Source organism: Capra hircus, chromosome 23, assembly GCF_001704415.2.
Source record: "Capra hircus breed San Clemente chromosome 23, ASM170441v1, whole genome shotgun sequence".
Lineage (NCBI taxonomy): Eukaryota > Metazoa > Chordata > Mammalia > Artiodactyla > Bovidae > Capra > Capra hircus.
In genome coordinates this window covers 22,476,769-22,494,801 of record NC_030830.1, presented here as the reverse complement: position 1 = coordinate 22,494,801, position 18,033 = coordinate 22,476,769, and the positions used below count along the sequence as shown (strand labels likewise).

At 52.7% G+C, this 18,033-nt stretch overlaps 2 protein-coding genes across 2 annotated transcripts; both read left to right on the top strand.

Moving 5' to 3' along the window:
* On the top strand, nt 159-13,476 carry SLC44A4 (solute carrier family 44 member 4). Its single transcript, XM_005696565.3, has 21 exons — nt 159-257; nt 2,139-2,187; nt 2,671-2,744; nt 2,882-2,960; nt 3,908-4,007; nt 4,091-4,216; nt 4,374-4,434; nt 5,852-5,936; nt 6,020-6,103; nt 6,388-6,623; nt 6,712-6,811; nt 7,482-7,574; nt 7,826-7,928; nt 11,138-11,388; nt 11,474-11,568; nt 11,680-11,783; nt 11,895-11,968; nt 12,185-12,255; nt 12,358-12,452; nt 12,585-12,669; nt 13,239-13,476. The coding sequence occupies exons 1-21, from the start codon at nt 221-223 to the stop codon at nt 13,358-13,360; spliced, it is 2,124 nt and encodes a 707-aa protein (XP_005696622.2). The 5' UTR covers nt 159-220; the 3' UTR covers nt 13,361-13,476.
* NEU1 (neuraminidase 1) lies at nt 13,718-17,723 on the top strand. The gene is made up of 6 exons (XM_005696568.3): nt 13,718-14,036; nt 14,419-14,611; nt 15,316-15,578; nt 16,271-16,453; nt 16,652-16,874; nt 16,988-17,723. The coding sequence occupies exons 1-6, from the start codon at nt 13,875-13,877 to the stop codon at nt 17,212-17,214; spliced, it is 1,251 nt and encodes a 416-aa protein (XP_005696625.1). The 5' UTR covers nt 13,718-13,874; the 3' UTR covers nt 17,215-17,723.

Here is an 18,033-nt window from a genome sequence, read left to right as displayed (position 1 = left end):
TGTGAGTTCCTCAGGCCACGGACCATGAGCCCTGACCTGACCCACATCCCAGGCTTTCCTTCCCGCACTCCAGCTTCCAGCGCTCAGCTGAGTCCAGAAGGAACTCGAGTGTGTCGGGGACCACAGGCAGGGGAGGGGCTGTGACGTGTGCAGAGGGTGGGGCTGGTGGCAGGTGAGCCGCCAGGTCTCCTGGGCTCCAATCACTCCGGGAGACTGAGCCATGGGGGGAAAACAGGACCAGGACGAGGAGGCCTACGGTGAGGCGGAGGGCTGGGGGCGGCGAGGCTGGGTTAGGGGCCCGGAGACCGGTCAGGGAGGGGAGGCCTGCTCTGGAAATGGTGGCTGGGTTACCCCAAGGAGAGGAGCTGAGGGCAGTCGTGGTCCCCGAGGGGAGGACCCAGGAAACAGCTGATGGAAGAAAGGAGATAGCGTCAGGGTTCTTGGAGGAGTATGGGGTTCAGGGACTGGGGACCATTGCTGGGAGCCTTTGAGGAGTGAAGCTGTGATCTCCATGAGAAGGGAGGCTGGAGTCCCTTGGAGCAGGGGGCAATGTGTCACGCCTGAATTCCGGGGCCCCCTCAGAGCATGGCCCTTGGAAGTGAAGCCTGAAGGAATCAAGGTCAGTGTCCTGAGCAGGGGAAGGAGTTCAGGGGCTGGAGGAGTGAGCCAGGCTCTGTGCTGCTGTGGGGAGGAACAGCTGGGGTCCCCGAGAAGAGGGGGAGTTTCAGCCAGGACTCTTGAGTCTCCAGGAGGGGAAAGGTGTTGGAGTCTGCGTGCCAGGGACTGTGAGGAATGGCAGGGGCAGTGGGTTCTGCTGAGGGCCCCTGTAAGGAGTTGGGGCAGCAGATGTTGGTGGAGAGGGGGCTGGGGGCCTGCCTCCAGGATCCCTGTTAGGAGGGAGCCCAGAGGAAAGAGGCAGCGGCCTGCTGGGGTTCCTGTGAAAGGTAAGGCCTGAGGAGGAAGGAGGTGGCTTGTCTCCAGAGTGTCTGTGAGGAACAAAGGCTGGGAGCCTGCCCCAGGGGTCCCAGGGATTAGTGTGGGGGTGGGGTTGGGGAATCTGCAGGGAGAGGAAATGGGGACCAGCTTCTGGGATCCCTGTGTGCACTGAGGACTGGGGGCCTGCCTGCAGAGAGTCCCTGGGGTTCAGGGGCCTGCCCTGGTCGGGCCAGGAGGGAACCCCAAGGGAGGGACCTGCCCAAGGCAAGGCTTGGTCAGAAGGGAGGTAGGGGAAGGAGCAGTGGGGACGCCCCACAGACTTCCTGGAGAGGTTTTGGGTCAATCATTGACATCATGTCCCAGAACCACGGAGGGACAGAGTCCAGGGCACCTAGGAGAAGGGGCCACACCCCTTCCCAGATTCTCACCCCCGCCTGTGTCCCACATGGGACCCTGGCGGCCTGGCCCCACCTCCTCCCCGTGTGTACTCAGGGAGGACCAGGAACAGGACTTGTGGCCACAGCAATCTCAACTGCCGGCTCAGGTGTCAGCCTGACTGCTCCCCCGGAGAGGAGACTGGCGGCAGCTGGGGACTAAGGTCCCTTCGGGGCAGGAGGTCTACAGCGTTGGGGGTGGGTCTCCTCCCTCTCCAGGTCCTACAGGAATTGATGCCTTTGGCTCCAGCTTCTATCCCCACAGCCTGGGGCCAGAGAGTGGAGGGAAGGGCTGGGGCAGATGTGGGAGAGACTGTGCCCACCCTGAGTAGGGGTGCAGAGATGGGGAAGGACAAGGACTGGGATGTGAGAGCCACTGAGATGACTGAACACAGAATCCCACGTCCCAGGCAGAGAAGAGACTTGGGAGAAAGGAGCCAGGGTGGAGGAAGGAGGTGAAGAGCCTTGAGGTGTGAGCATAAATGACCCATAAAAGGCCGCCCTTCCCCCCTACCTCCAAGGCCTCCTGGTTGGAGTTCACAGGGAGCAGCAAAGTTGCTGAACAAGCCTGGATCCCACTCTCCATGTTCTCTGCTCTCCCCTCCTGCCAGCCCTGCCCCTCTCTTTCTCCCTCCAAATTCCTGAGTGCCCTTAGGACAGGGCTTAGGGTAGACCCTGCGGTGGGTAGGGATTTGGAGAGACTAGAAACTGGGGAAAAGAGAGGCCTCTCAATGTTTCACTCCCCACACTCCTCCCCCTGCCCTTCAGGGAAACCAGCCAAATATGACCCCTCCTTTCGAGGCCCCATCAGGAACAGGTAAGTTCTGGGTACTGTGCTGGTGGGGGCAGGGGGCTGGGCAGGGTCTTGGTTTTGCTTTCTATTTACTGGAATATTGTTAAGAAATTTGTGGAAGGAATATCTCCTGCCCCAGGAGAGTGGTGGCCCTGGGGAGACTGTCATGGGAGGAGGGGGCCCAAGGAGCTTTCTGGGCTGCTGGTGATATTCTGTGTCTTCAGCTGGGAGCTGGCTGCACGGGCAAGTGTCCTTTGGGAAGATTCACCCAGCTGAGCACTTCTGAATTGTGCCCTTTCCTGTGTTTAACTTCAGAAGAAAGTTTACTCGTCCAGGAAAAGGTTTTTCTTTAAAAAAAAAAAAAAAGAAAGAAAAAGATTATAAAATTAAACCTACCCACGCCTACTTTCTAGCATCCCCCCAACTCTCCAAAGCATGACTCCTCCAGACCATGCTCCCCCTACCGCAGCACCCCCTCTTCAGGTGTCTTCCTCATTTCTCTCCCAGGAGCTGCACAGATATCATCTGCTGTGTGCTCTTCTTCGTTTTCATTCTGGGTTACATCGCCGTGGGGATCTTGGGTGAGTTTCTGGCTGGGCAGAGCTGAGGCAGTGGCTGGGGGACATTACTGCCCCAGGGAGGGACCATTCCATGGCTGTTCCCTCTTAAGTCCCTGTGCTCCGCTCCTGATGATTTATCTGCATGTCTCTATCTCCAGCCTGGGTGTACGGAGACCCCAAACAAGTCCTCTACCCCAGGAACTCCACGGGGGCCTATTGCGGGATCGGGGAGAACAAGTGAGTATGAAGACAGGAAAGGGGGCAGGAGGGAGGTGCAATAGGGCATGGACTCTACTCATGTAGAACAGCCCCCACTGCTGGCCAGTGGCTTCCCAGACACCCAGAACTGGGAGGCAGCAGAGTCATGGTTGAGTGCGTGGGTTTTAGAGTTCAGAGATGGGCATTTTCATCTCCAACTGCACTAAGTAAGTTCTGGTCTGTGATCTCTGGCAAGAGACTCAACCTCTCTGAACTTGGAGTTCCTCTTCTGAAACACAAGGATGATTCCAGAAGCAACACTATCAGTTCCAGCATGCAGAAAACGCTTGATACATAATAAAGCTGCTGGGACTTCCCTTGTGGTCCAGTGGCTAAGACTCCGTGCTCTCAATGCAAGGGGCCGAGTTTTGATCCCTGGTCAGGAAACCAGATCCCACATGCCATAGCTAAGAGTTCACATGCCACAACCACAGATCCTGTATAACTGCAACGAAGATCCAGCACAGCCAAATAAAAAAGTAAATATATAAATATTTTTTAAAAATACAGTAACATTCATATGGCATTGACTATGTTCCAGGCAGGCAGCGTACTTTACACTCACAAACTCATTTCAACCTTGTGAGGCAGATACTATCATTTTACATCTGATGGAACTGAGGTGGTGAGTGGTTAGGGTCTTAAAGTTGGGTGATGATCTGGCTCCAGAGTTTAAGCTCTGTGACCATCTGGCTCCAGAGTTTAAGCTCTGTGACCATCTGTTAGCAGTGGCAATGCTGAGTTCCTCTGGGAAACTCTCGGCTGTCTCCCACACCTCCCCAGCTGGGCTGAGCTTCCTGCAGTCAGGAGCTGGGTGGCGCGTGTCTGGGTCACACTGGCCACATCTAGAGGTACAGCTTTGGCAGTCCTTCTCTCTCCCTGAGCTTGACCAAGCGCTCATGCATATGTTTCCTTCTCTCCTACAGAGAGAAACCATATCTCCTATACTTCAACATCTTCAGCTGCGTCCTAAACACTAACATCATTGCGATCGCCCAGAATGGCCTGACGTGCCCCACGCCCCAGGTCAGAGTCTGGGGCCTGCATCTGTCCCCTGATCTCCCCCCAGGGTCTGGGTACCAGCCCCTCAGCATGCTCTCTGCCCCCAGGTGTGTGTATCCTCCTGCCCAAAGGCCCCATGGACCGTGGAATCGAGACAGTTCTCACAGACGGTCGAACAGGTCTTCTACGCAGCAGATAGGAAATTCTGTCTGCCAGGGGTGCCTGGGAACATGGTGAGCGCTGCCCCCAACATCACTGCTGTCACCAGGGAGCGTCCATAATAAGGGAAGATGGGAGGGGGAGGGGTAGATGATCATGGTGGGAGAAAGAGGATGGCTCCTTCCTTCATCCTGCTCTGTGTCTGTGTGTCTGTCTTTCCCCACCCTCCAGCAAGTACTCCAAAGCCTGCAACAGGAGCTCTGCCCCAGTTTCCTCCTGCCTTCCACTCCAGGTGAGAAGCCACATTCCTCTCTCAGACTCATCCAGTCCTAGGTTTTTGAGGAAACCAGGCTCAGAGAGTCAAGTCACACAGCTACTCTGTAACAAAATAGGAACAGGCATCAGGTCTTTGCTTTTTTTCCTCCGCTGATCATCCTGGAGTCCGATCACCAGTGCTTATTAGGCACCTGCTGCATGCCAGGCTCCAGGGACAGGTGAAGTGAAGATGAAAACTGCTTCCCAGGTGCTGAGATCAGAGGTGTTCACAAAGCAGTTGCATGAGATTCCCACGAGAACATACACGGGTGAATGAGCACACGGGCATTTATGTGCAGGCGCAGGAACAGACTGGAAGGACGTTCACCCAGATGTTAAAGGGCTGTGTCTAGTGATGGGATCGTGGCTGATTATTTTTCCCTCTGTATGCTTTTTTCCCCAATAGTGAATGTTATTTTTAACAGAAAAAAAAAAAGAAAAGAAAAGAAAATTGAGGGGAATTCCCTGGTTGCCCAATGGTTAGGGCTTTGTGTTTCCACTGGAGGGAACACAGTTTGGATCCCTGGCCAGGGAGCTAAGATCCTGCAAACCTCATGGAAAATACTTTCCATGGGAAAAAAAAAAATTTTTTTAACTATAGCATGAGAAAAGATATCCAGCTCTCAATGTGTGCAATGGGAAGTATCTCCAAATGAGTGCTCCAGAATCAGATAGATCTGGGTTTAATTTCTAGCACTTTCCAGGTGTGTGGTCTTAGGTAAATAACTCAGCCTCTCTGAACCTTATTTTCTTATCTTTAGAATGTAAATACCAAAGCAAGCATGACAAAGCTGTTGTGAGGGTGGTGATAAATGGCTTTGTAGGCACATAATAGGTGCCAGAGGAGAGGGGTGGGGGCAGGGTGAGAAGGCTTCCTGGAGGAGGGGAGATGAATGGGGCATAATGGATGGAATTTCTAGAGGAGGGAGAGCAAAGGTACAGAGAGGAGGGGAAAGGGGCTGGGTTCAGACGATGGGGACTCACAGCCTGGACGTCAAGCGTGGGCACTCTCCAGGGTAGGGCGTCTAGCAGAGTGACCTTGAGCCTGGAATGCCAGGTCCCGCCTGTGCCTTGTCTCCCAGGCACTCTAGCGGAGGCTGAATTGAAGGGTGGCAGGGGTGGGAGTGGAGGTGCTGCAAGAGGCAGGAGGGTCTACCCGAGATAGTGGCAGGGCATGGAGGAAGGGGCATGAAGAGACAGTGAAGGAAGCCGGACTGGGCTCCTTGGGGCAGGTGCTCCCTTTCTGCTGTGGAGTCAAGAACTGCCCTCTGCAGGGTGCAGAGCTCTTCTCTACTGGACAGAGTAGCAGCAGTTCGGGGGTGGGGAGCGGGGCAGGGGCCAGAGACTCTAAAGTCAGCTCTGTGGCCCCCCTCCCCCCTGTTCTCTCCCTCCAGCTCTGGGGCGCTGTTTCCCATGGACCAATAGTACGGTGCCCGAGCTCCCAGGGATCTCCAACACATCTATCTCCCAGAGCATCAGGTGGGCACTCCCTTGCCCTTCCATCTCTGTCCCACCCCTCCTTCCCACTCACAGCCCCATCTGACTCTCTCTCTCTCCAACAGTGGTCTTCTCGACAGCCTCAGTGCCCGTGACATCAGTGTCAAGATCTTTGAAGACTTTGCCCAGTCCTGGTATTGGATTCTTGTGTGAGTCACCAGGTTCCTCTGCCCTCTCGTCCTTCTTTTCTCCCCACTGTGCCTCTCTGTCCCCTAGACCACCGTCTGAAACAGAAGCTTTGGGCAGGGGAGGAGGAGCCAGAGGTCCGAAAGGATCCCAAGTCCAACAGGATTTATAAGAAAAGCAGGGGGTGGGATGGGGTGGTTCTGATTTGGAGACATTAGGGGTTTGAGGAAAGACATCTGTGGGCCTCTGCACAGGGAAAGATCCAAGCAATGTGGGGTGACCCTCACTTATGTTTCCCTGCCCACAGTGCACTAGGCGTGGCTTTGGTTCTGAGCCTGCTGTTTATCCTGCTTCTACGGCTGGTGGCCGGGCCCCTGGTGTTTGTGCTGATCATAGGGGTGCTGAGCGTGCTGGCATATGGCATCTACCACTGCTGGGAAGAATACCGCTTGCTGCGGGACAAGGGCGCCTCCATCTCCCAGCTGGGCTTCACCACCAACCTCAGTGCCTACAGAAACGTTCAGGAGACCTGGCTAGCCGCCTGTGAGTGCCCTGCCTACCATGAACCACTGGCTGCCCAAAAGCTGCCCTGGCCTTGACCCAGGCCCCTCTGCCCCCTGTCTACCCTCAGTGATCATACTGGCTGTGCTCGAAGGCGTCCTGCTGCTGATGCTCATCTTCCTGCGGCAGCGGATTTGCATCGCCATCGCCCTCCTGAAGGAGGCCAGCAGGTCAGGCCTGCCTGGGAAGGAGAAGGGGCAGAGGGCAAAGGGCGGGCCCGAAATGGGAGCGCTGGAAAGGTGGCAGGGCAGTGGAGGAAAGGGGGTAGCACAGCATGGTGATTAACACTGCTGTGAAGCTTAGCCTTCCTGTGCCTCAGTTTACTCATCTGTAAAATGGAGGTGGTAATAGTTCCTATATTGTAGGGTGGTCATAAGAATTAAATTGATTAGTGTCTTGTCGAGATTGATTAGTGTCTTGTCGAGTGCCTAAAATAGGAAATGGGCCCTTACTGTCCCTAAAGCCCCCCCTGGTGGCGTTTCTGTGACTCTGCTGCTGCTGCTGCTGCTGCTAAGTCACTTCAGTCGTGTCCGACTCTGTGTGACCCCGTAGACGGCAGCCCACCAGGCTCCCCCGTCCCTGGGATTCTCCAGGCAAGAACAGTGGAGTGGGGTGCCATTGCCTTCTCCATCTGTGACTCTAGTTTCCTCTAAAGTTCTCTTGAGCCTGATTTATTCAATTCAGTTCTTCCAATGAACACCTACTATGTGCCCAGTCTTAGGGGTATGGGGCAGGCCCTGGAGAAGGCAGAGGTGTGGCCTGTGCCAGGGTCAACCCCAAGAGAGGATGGAGGGGTGGGGGGCTGGCCTCACTGATGGACTGCGCTCATCTCCCTTGCAGGGCTGTAGGATATATGATGTCCACCATGTTCTACCCGCTGGTCACCTTCGCCCTCCTGCTTGTCTGCATTGCCTACTGGGCTATAATCGCTCTGTATCCTTTGCCCACATGGCTCACCCGTCCTGAAGCCCTTGGGGGTGGGGGCAGGACAATACTAGTGCCGTTGGAAGAAGGCACCCCTTCTGCCCAGCAGACACAGCCCTGCCATGACAGCAAGCACAGGCTGAATTTCAGCCCCTCTGTGCAGTGAGCAACCTGCTCAAGCGCCCGGGAAGGGATGGCTGAGGAGGGGAGGGGGTCTGTGGAGGCCCCCCGTCACCGTGCTTTCTTTGACTCCCCTCTGGATTCCTGGCCACATCGGGGCAACCTCAGTACGTGTTCTGGGCGCCCAACAGCAGTTTGCCTGGCTGTGAGAAAGTGCCCATGAATACATCATGCGACCCCATGGTGAGGATCTGGGCGTGTCATGGAGGGCGTCAAGAGGGCTGAGGGGAACTTAGAGGCCAAGTGGTCCAAATCCCTCATTGTGCAGAGGAGACAGGACCAGAGGGGGCAAGGGGCTCACCCAGGGTCACACAGCAGGCCCCTAGCAGACTCCAGATCTCCCACAGAGCACCTCCCCCTCCCCTTGTGCTGGAAGAGGAGGCGTGCTTGCCGCCAGGCCCTGGGGCAGGCAGATCCCAGAACATTCGCCCTCCCTCCTCAGGACGTTTCTCTGCCCAGAGGAACATTAACCACTTCATCCTTTCTGTCTCACTTCACTTACCTGTAAAATGGAGATAATCTTAATATCTGTGCTTCAGGGTAGCTGAGAAGATGAAAGGACACTGGGTACATGAGAGTGCTTAGTATAATGCCTGACACCTGATAAGAGCTGGTATCTGTAGGTGGGTTTTGTTTAGGTTATTTTTAGTCTTCCTCAGAACACACTGTTCTAGGCAGTAGGCAGGTGGGTTCCCTGGGTGCTCAGGAGAGAAACTGCTTCCCCAAACTCTCCTCTGTGAGCTTCCCAGGGAGATGGGGCTGGACTGCCGGGTATTTATTGTCAAAGCTTTGATGTGGCCACTGCATCAGAACTGGGACCATGGGCTGTGCCCACAGGCATTGTTGTTCAGTTGCTCAGTTGTGTCCCACTCTTTGAGTCCCCATGGACTGTAGCCCACCAGGCTCTTCTATCCATGGAATTTCCCAGGTAAGAATACTGGAGTGGGTTGCCGTTTCCTTCTCCAGGGGATCTTCCTGACCCAGGGATGGAACTTGTGTCTGCTGCATTAGCAAGCAGATTCGTTACCCCTGAGCCACCAGGGAAGCACGCCCACAGACATTTGCCACACACTGAAAAAGGAGAGGGAGATCACTTAAGGAGGATCCAGGCACTGCTTATACAAAGCCCCAGATGAAGTAGTTGTTGCTTTCAACTTGCTTAGGACCTAGCGGTGGCAACAGATACAAATCCACAACTACATAAAAAGTGGAAAGTAGTTTCCCTCTTGTTATAAAATTTCAAACATACAATCAGTTTCAACAGTTACCAAGATTTTTGTCACATTTTATGGAAAAACTTTCCTTTGAGTTTGTTTGGTTTTTATTTTGCTGCATCACGTGGCATGTGGGATCTTAGTTCCCTGACAAGGGATAGAACCCAAGCCCCGTGCAGTGAAAGGATAGAGCCTTAACCACTGGACTGCCAGGGAAGTCCCATGGAAAGAGAAGTTTGTTTGTTTGATTTTTAAGTATCATTGATGTACAATATTATATAAGTTACAAGTGTATAGATAGTGACTCACAATTTTTAAAAGGCACACCCATCTTATAGTTATTATGAAACACTGGGTATATTCCCCATGCTATAAATATATCCTTGCAGCTTATTTTATACCAAGTAGTTATATTGCCCCATCCAGCTCCCCTCTCCCCACTGGTAACCACTAGTTTGTCCTCTATGAGTCTGAATCTTTTGTTATATTCACTAGTTGGTTGAATTTTTTAGATTCCACATATAGGTGATATCATACAGTATATGTCCTTCTCTGTCTGCCTTATTTCACTTAGCATAACATCCTCCAAGTCCATCCATGTTGCTGCAAATGTTCCTGTTTATGGCTGAGTAGTAGTTCACTGTATACATTGATATACACCATATCTTTGTCCATTCATCTGTTAATGGACACTTAGGTTTCTTCCACACCTTGGCAATTGAAAATAATGTTGTTATGAACATTGGGAGAGCATGGATCTTTTCCAATTAGTGGGTGGTTGTTTTATTTATTTTTTTTTTTTGAGGGGTGGTATATATCCAGAAGTGAAATTCCTGGGTCATAATGGTAGTTCTATTTTTAGCTTTTTGAGAAACTTCCCACACTGTTTTCCACAGTGACTGAACCAATTTACATTCCCATCAACAGTGTACAAGGGTTTCCTTTTCTCCATATCCTTGCCAACATCTGTCATATTCTTTTTGATGAGAGCCATTGCGACAGGCACAACGTGATAATCTCGTGGTTTTGATTTGTAGTTCCCTGATGATTAGCAATGTTGAGTATCTTTTCATGTGCCTGGTGCCCATCCACATTTCTTCTTTGGAAAAATGTCTGTTCAGTTCTTCTGCCCATTTTTAAATCAGGTGTGTGTGTTTGTTTTTCTTTTTTATGTTGAATTGTATGAGCTGTTTTTATATGTTGGCTATTAATCTCTTATTGATCATGTCATTTGCAAATATTTCCTCCCATTCAGTAGGTTGTTTTTTTCATTTTTCAACAGTTTCCTTTAATGTGCAAAAGCTTGTGAGTTTAGTAGGTCCCACTTGTTTATTTCCTTTGCTTTAGGAGACAAATTTGTGTTTTTTACTTTTTATTAGAGACATTTGCAGACACACACAAACATGGAGAATCCCCATACTCAGATTCCATAACATTCAGCTTTCTGTTCTTTTTCTCTGTCTCCCCACCCATTCCCCAAGCCCCTGCAATTTTTTTTTTTTTTTTTCTGGAGCTTTAAGAGGCAAATTCTGAATACTGTGCCATTTCATCAATAAATATATCAGGATGGATCTCAACAAATAAGGACTTTTTAAAAGCATAACCATTACACCATTAACACACCAAGCAAAATGAACAATTCCTTATTATCATCTGGTACCCAGTCTGTTCAACTTTGCTAGAAAGTGTTTTGGTTGAAGCTGCAGAGGCTGCTCTGGAAGAGGACAGCTGATGGAGTCCAAGGGAGAGCTAGGCACTGGTCACACTGCTTCCATACCATTAAGGCCTGGCTACAACAGGGCTTCTCAGGTGGCGCAGTGGTAAAGAACCTGCCTGCCAACACACAAGATACAAGGGACAAGCATTCAATCTCTGGGTCAGGAAGATTCCCTGGAGTAGGAAAAGGCAATCCACTCCAGTATTCGTGCCTGGGAAATCCCATGGACAGAGGAGCCTTGTGGGCTACAGTCCATGGAGTCACAGAGCCGGACACAAGCGGCACAACAGCACAGCCTGGGAGCTCTTGTGCTATTGCAGAGACTGGAGACTGAAGGAAGCAAATTGTGCTCACACAATAGGCAAGCTGAACCCTGTCTGAACCCAGAGATAAATCTCCTAGAAGGAACGGGCTTCCCCAGCTCTGGGAAGCCTGTTTCCATCCTCTGCCCTCCTCCACAGGAGCAAGTGAACTCCTCTTGTCCCGGGCTGATGTGCGTCTTCCAGGGCTACCAGTCCACAGGCCTGGCACAGCGTTCTCTCTTCAACTTGCAAATCTATGCAGTTCTGGGGCTATTCTGGACCATCAACTGGGTACTGGCCCTGGGCCAGTGTGTCCTGGCTGGGGCCTTTGCTTCCTTCTACTGGGCCTTCCACAAGCCCCGGGACATCCCTACCTTTCCCCTGGGCTCTGCCTTCCTGCGCACACTCCGGTAAGTCCAGGGCAGAGGACTGAGAATTGTGAACCTAGGAGGCCCAGGGGTCCTGGGGCTGCCTCTGACCACCAATCCCCTGCAGTTACCACACAGGGTCACTAGCCTTTGGAGCCCTCATCCTGACCCTGGTGCAGATAGCCCGGGTCATCCTGGAATACATTGACCACAAACTGAGAGGTGAGCAGAGGCTGGGGGCTGGCCGAGGCTGGGCTAATCAGCTGTATCCCTGATGGGGCAGGGGCACCTATCAGGGGCCAGTGACCAAACATGAGCCTTTCTTATCCCCAGGAGCCCAGAACCCGTTGACTCGCTGTATCCTGTGCTGCTTCAAGTGCTGCCTCTGGTGTTTGGAAAAGTTCATCAAGTTCCTGAACCGCAATGCATACATCATGGTGAGTGCACTATACGAGCAACCCCTTGCTCTGGGCGCTCCTGACCCTGACCTCCCGCCCTGGCCCAGGTGAGCTCACCACAGCTAACTCTGAAATTGCCACCTCACCCAGATTGCCATCTACGGGAAGAATTTCTGTGTCTCAGCCAAAAACGCCTTCATGCTGCTCATGCGGAACATTGTCAGGTCAGGCTGTCACCACCCCCCACCCCCACCCCTGTCATCTCCCACCCACAAGTGTGCTGTGCTCAGAAGGGCCTTGAGCTTGGTTTAATCTGCTACCTCCATCTTGAAATGTGAACAGCTTTCATTTTTGCATCTATCACAGCAAATTATGCAGCCAGTGCTATTCCCAGCCCGGGCAGGCCTCTTATCCCCAACCTATTCCAACCCCTTGTACAGGGTGGTCGTCCTGGACAAAGTCACAGACCTGCTACTGTTCTTTGGGAAGCTGCTGGTGGTTGGAGGTGTCGGTAAGGACCAGGGCAGGGAGTTACAGGGACAGAGGACAGGGGCACTGGACAGTTTAAGTGTGACCTCAGACAGTGATAGTGACATCCAGATTTCTCCCATAGGGGTCCTGTCCTTCTTTTTTTTCACGGGTCGCATCCCTAGACTGGGTGAAAACTTTGAGAATCCTCAACTCAACTATTACTGGCTGCCCATCATGGTGAGTGACACGTTCCCACCTTCCCCCCAACTCCATACCTTCTCATCCTCCCACCCCTCCACCCCACCCCCCACCCCCACCTCACTCTCCAACTCTCCAAAGGAACACTATGGGGAGCCTTGTGTCTTCCAGGTCTGCATTCTAGGGGCCTACCTCATCGCCAGCGGCTTCTTCAGCGTTTTTGGAATGTGTGTGGACACTCTTTTCCTCTGTTTCTGTGAGTGACAAGACAGCCCACCCCCACCCCCCACCTCCTCTCCTCAGCTTAAAAGTACCAAAACAGCGACTTTGTGAGTTACAGGAGCCAGAGCCTCTTCTAACATCCTCAGGGCAGGTGTTTGGGAAGAACGGAGGGAATGAGCTCCGAGGTTCCTCGGCTCTCTCAAGAAGGGGCATTCTAGGGCAGAGGCCTCTGGTATCTTCCCAAGAAAAACTAGGGAAGAACTTAGCCCCAGGAGACTTCCGAGCAGGTGGCTGTAGTGAGTGGGGAGTTCCTTACCATACTGTAGGCGTTTTTTCAGTTTCCTGTGTACCAGGCTCTCTGTCAAGCAACTGACATGTATTTTTTCCGTTAACCCTTATCGCGCTATGAAATATAGTGTCGTTCACCCCACTTTACAGATGAGGACACGATTACATGATTACATAGGTTACAAAAACTGCTCCCCAAACCAGCCGGTGGTTGTGCAGTCTGGAAACCAGGCAGCTGTCTCTTAGTCCCTCATTTTCCCGGGTAGTGGGGTTGGCTCCCAAAGGTTCGCTCTTACGGTCTATGTCGCGCCTTAGTGGAAGACTTGGAGCGGAATGATGGCTCAGCAGACCGGCCCTACTACATGTCCAAGAGCCTTCTGAAGATTCTGGGCAAGAAGAACAAGGGGACTCCGGGAGACAAGAAGAGGAAGAAGTGAGAGATGCGGACCTGATCCCGGACTGTCTCTCGCCTGTACAGCCTCCCCGCCTTCCAGATCACGCTTTTGTAGTAAAAAGATTTTATTAAAAAATTGCTATTTTGTTTTCTCAAAAATTCTGGGACTTTTATTTCATCCAAGACTACATGCAGCCTTTTTAACCTCGCCGGCTCTTTAAAGTAGGCCCCGCCCCTATGACGTACCCCAGATGCCTTGACCAATCAAAAGGTTTCTGCGGAGTAATGCCAGCCCCCTTCACCCCATCCAATATGCTTCCCGCCTGGGTCACGCGCCCCAGGGCTTCAAAGACGGCCAATTGGAAGAAGTGGCTCTGAATCGCTGAAGGTCACGTGCAGAGTCCTGTGAGGACCAGTTAGAGTCGCGGAAGCGCGGCTAGGCGGCTGGGTGTGGGCCGGGTTTGGGGTAGACATCCGAGAGTTTAAAGGGCCGGGGTAAGTTGATCGACTCCAACCCGCGTCCTGGGGGCCAGGGTCGTGACCGCCGCGAGGGAGAGATGATTGAAGAGGGACCCGGTATAGTGCCCTTGGGCAAACCCAGGAGACCGCGAATGCTGCGATTATGGGGAATCTGTAGGGTTCAGATATTTTCCGCGATCTTCCTGCTGCTGTTGTCTCCTGCAGGAGTCGGGGCCGGAGCAGAGGATGACTTCAATCTGGTGGGTCCCCATTCGCATAGCTCCGTCCCCGACCCACGCGGGCGGGACAGGGGCTGCTGATCACTTTCTCCTCCAAGGAACCCTCCGACCCCGTGTCCTCCTTTGCTAGTCCCTTTCCCTCTCTGGTCCTTGTCCTCTTTCCCTCTGAGGTCTCCCTGTCCCCGAGGGCTCATTCTCCAGTCGTACGTAGCCCCTTCCTCGCTCTGAGCCACCAGTTTCGCTCTAAACTCTCCTCGGGTTCCCCTTCCTAGTTCTGGGACCTCAGCTCTCACACTGGATCCCCATCACCGTGCCTCTCCCAGAGAAATCTGACTCCAAGCCTCTCTTCATTCACTCTAAAACCCAAAGTCACCTTTGTTCTGTTGACCCTTCCTCTTCCTAGGTTCATCCACTTGTGACCATGGAGCAACTGCTGTGGGTGAGTGGGAAGCAGATCGGCTCCGTGGACACCTTCCGAATCCCTCTCATCACCACCACTCCTCGGGGCACTCTCCTCGCCTTTGCTGAAGCCAGAAAAATGTCCACATCGGATAAAGGAGCTAAATTCATAGCTCTGCGGAGGTCTATGGACCAGGGTATAAAGATGACTGGGTCACAAGACGTTGGATGGGTGGGGAGCTTGACCTGCCTTTAGGGCCCTAAGGCTGCTGGATCCCTGAGAAGTAGAGAGAACCTGAGGAGGGAAGGTGTCAGGGCAGTGAGCTGGAAATTAGGGTCACCAAGGAGTTGAGCATACATTCAAACATTTATTGAACACTTATGATATACTTGGCATTGTTCTAGGTTCTGTAAATACCGTTATGAACAAAACAGAGCAAAAATCCTTGCCTTCATAGGATAGGGGATGGGGAGACAGACAATATACATAATAAATAACTAAATGTATTTTTTTTTGTTGGGAGGTAATAAGTACAGTGGAAAAACACAAAATAGGGCAAGAGATAAGGAGAGTGCGAGAGTTTGACTGCAGTGTTAAGTACGTGACATTTTAGCAGACTCAGAGGAGGTGAGTGAGCCTTGAGAAAGAGCATGCTAAGCAGTGTAACAAGCTTAGATGCCCCAAGGAGGGAGGGAGATATTCAATAAATGAGGAGTTTGTGTGGCTGGATGGAGTGAACAAAGGTAGAAGAAGGTCAGAGAGGTAAGGAGGGGCAGATTTTGTAGGCCTTGGGGCCATCATAAAGCCTTGGGTCCCTAGCCAGGAGGTAAAAATGGCAGGGAGTGGTGGAAAGGGCACCTTCAAAGTGCTTACCCTGGGTCTCTTCCTTTTTTTCTTTAGGCAGCACATGGTCTCCGACAGCTTTCATTGTGGATGATGGGGAGACCCCAGATGGGCTGAACTTGGGGGCAGTGGTGAGCGACACGACGACAGGCGTGGTCTTCCTTTTCTATTCCCTCTGTGCTCATAAGGCTGGCTGCCAGGTGGCCTCTACCATGCTGGTGTGGAGCAAGGATGACGGTGTTTCCTGGAGCTCGCCACGGAACCTCTCCCTGGATATAGGCACCGAGATGTTCGCCCCAGGACCGGGCTCTGGCATTCAGGTCTCTGTCCTGAGATGGGTGGAAGGAGCTGCCTTGTAGAGACTCTGCCTCAAAACAGACTCGTTCGCAAAGACAAGATCCTGTGAAGTCAGACTTTTCTGTTTTAGATGGGATTCCGTGGAAGAAAGGGACGTCCTGGGAAGAACACTCTACCCAGGGAAGGTGGAATTTTGCCAGTGGCATTCTATTTGGGGGTTGTCCACAGGGCTGCCCCAAACCATGTAACAATCCATGAACCCTGGCATGCTGTAGTCCACGGACTCACAAAGAGTCGGACATGACTGAGCAGCTGAACTGAATCCATGTACAGATTAGAAAAAAATTAGAAAATCCCATGCAGATTAGGGAAAAAAAACCTCTCCTTCATTTGGGCAGACACAAGCCTGTGCCATGGGCCACAGCTTGGTCCACGAACACAGGTTAGGTTTAAGCTCCCATCCGATGCCTGTGGCTAGGCCTCCTTGTCCTTTGCACAGCCTGTCCAGAGTATACCCTGTATGCCCCCAAGAAGTTTATTCTGCCAAAAAGCTAAATTCAGTCAGTGGGTGTTTGCAAGGCTTGCAGGACCTGCAGCAAGGACAGAAGGGCAGGGGACTGGGTGTATCCTCAAACTTAGGAGGTGAGGGGTCCCCCTTCCCTGCCTGAGCCTCCTCGCTGTCTCTGTCTGCCGCATCCCGATCCTTTCCCCACAGAAACAGCGGGAGCCTCGGAAGGGCCGGCTCATCGTGTGTGGACACGGGACGCTGGAGCGGGACGGGGTGTTCTGCCTGCTCAGCGATGACCACGGCGTCTCCTGGCGCTATGGAGGTGGGGTCAGCGGCATCCCCTATGGCCAGCCCAAGCGGGAAAACGACTTCAACCCTGATGAGTGCCAGGTGAGGATTCCATGGGCTGTTCCCCACCCGCCCGACCTGCTTGGCCCTCCAGAGACCTGTTTCACTCACAGACCCCGGGTCTAGCTGCCCAGCTCTGTGCCAGTCAGCCTTGCTCCCTCAGGGACGGGGCCCGGGGCCCTGGGCCCTGGGCCCTGGCCCTGCCCTGGGTCTTCCTGAAGCTCTCTTCTCTCCACTCAGCCCTACGAGCTCCCTGATGGCTCGGTCGTCATCAACGCGCGGAACCAAAACAACTACCACTGCCATTGCCGCATCATCCTCCGCAGCTACGACGCCTGTGACACCCTGAGGCCTCGGGATGTGACCTTTGACACGGAGTTAGTGGACCCTGTGGTAGCTGCAGGGGCTGTAGCCACCAGCTCTGGTATTGTCTTCTTCTCCAACCCAGCCCATCCAGAGTTCCGTGAGTATATGCCAGGTGGGGTGGGGTGGGCGGGGGAGCCCCTGTGACCGAAAGAAGGCCGCTTTGTCCAGGAGGGAGGCCCTTCGTCTCCCTGACTCTGCTGCTGTTCCCAGGAGTGAACCTGACCCTGCGCTGGAGCTTCAGCAATGGTACTTCCTGGAGGAAGGAGACGGTCCAGCTGTGGCCGGGACCCAGTGGCTACTCATCGCTGACTGCCTTGGAGGGCCGCATGGGTGGGAAGGACCAGGCCCCACAACTCTACGTCCTGTATGAGAAAGGCCGGAACCAGTACATGGAGAGCATCTCTCTGGTCAAAGTCAGCGTCTATGGAACACTGTGAACTGTGCACCTCCCATGGGGGCAGAGGGCCCTGAACTGAGCCTCAGGACCGTGGGTCTGCAGAGGGTCTGCTGGAGGAGCCTAGAGGACTGTTCAACCTTCCATTCGACTCTAGCCTTTTGCAAAATCAACTTATCTTTGACAAGGAGATCATTCCTTTAAGACTAAAAACCTGGCTTCTCCCACCCAGGAGGAGCTGCCTGTACCTGGGAGCTCTTCCCTTCCCCATTGTGCACTCCCTGCCCTTTCTGCCCTCCTGGGACAATGACTGGTCCTTTTCTTGGGCAGGGCTAGGTGGGCCTGTAGCATTAAATAAATGTGAACTCAGGGAACTGGGGAAGACTTACCTCTTTGGGGTAAAATACTGGTTTTGGAGAGGGTTGGTGAAAGCTCTAGGAGGGCAGGACATTTGGCTTCAAGAAAGGATGAGGGGCACCATGCACTTTGACTATTTATGAATCAAAATGTTTATAACAACATTTTTAATGAAGGAGAATGAATATTTGCAGGGTCTGTCTGTTTCTGTCATTGCGCGTCTTCGTGTCTTTTCCCAGTGCACACGTGTGGGATGGGGAGTGAACTTGGAGAAGGAAGCTAGTGTGCTTATTGACTGTGAAAATCTGTGACTCTGGCAAGTCAAATCCTCCTTTTGACTTTACACTCTTTCCTGTCACAGAAAAAGTTCGCTCTTCACAGATGTAATGAGGAGTAGGAGGAGGAACCTCGTAAGATAGTTAAAACCCAGCTGCATTGTAATTCTAAGGTGGGATAAGAAGCTGTCCTCCATGAAGCAGGGAGCAGGTGTGTAAAATGCAGGTGA

Bases quoted from the DNA above. Each gene is read 5' to 3' on its own strand.
- NEU1 (XM_005696568.3), top strand. From the start codon at position 13,875: ATGATTGAAGAGGGACCCGGTATAGTGCCCTTGGGCAAACCCAGGAGA. The intron at 14,612-15,315 runs GTATAAAGATGA...TTTTTTCTTTAG, and splicing joins GCGGAGGTCTATGGACCAGG to GCAGCACATGGTCTCCGACA. The intron at 16,454-16,651 runs GTGAGGATTCCA...CTCTCCACTCAG, and splicing joins TCAACCCTGATGAGTGCCAG to CCCTACGAGCTCCCTGATGG.
- SLC44A4 (XM_005696565.3), top strand. From the start codon at position 221: ATGGGGGGAAAACAGGACCAGGACGAGGAGGCCTACG. The intron at 6,812-7,481 runs GTCAGGCCTGCC...TCTCCCTTGCAG, and splicing joins CTCCTGAAGGAGGCCAGCAG to GGCTGTAGGATATATGATGT. The intron at 12,670-13,238 runs GTGAGTGACAAG...GTCGCGCCTTAG, and splicing joins CACTCTTTTCCTCTGTTTCT to TGGAAGACTTGGAGCGGAAT.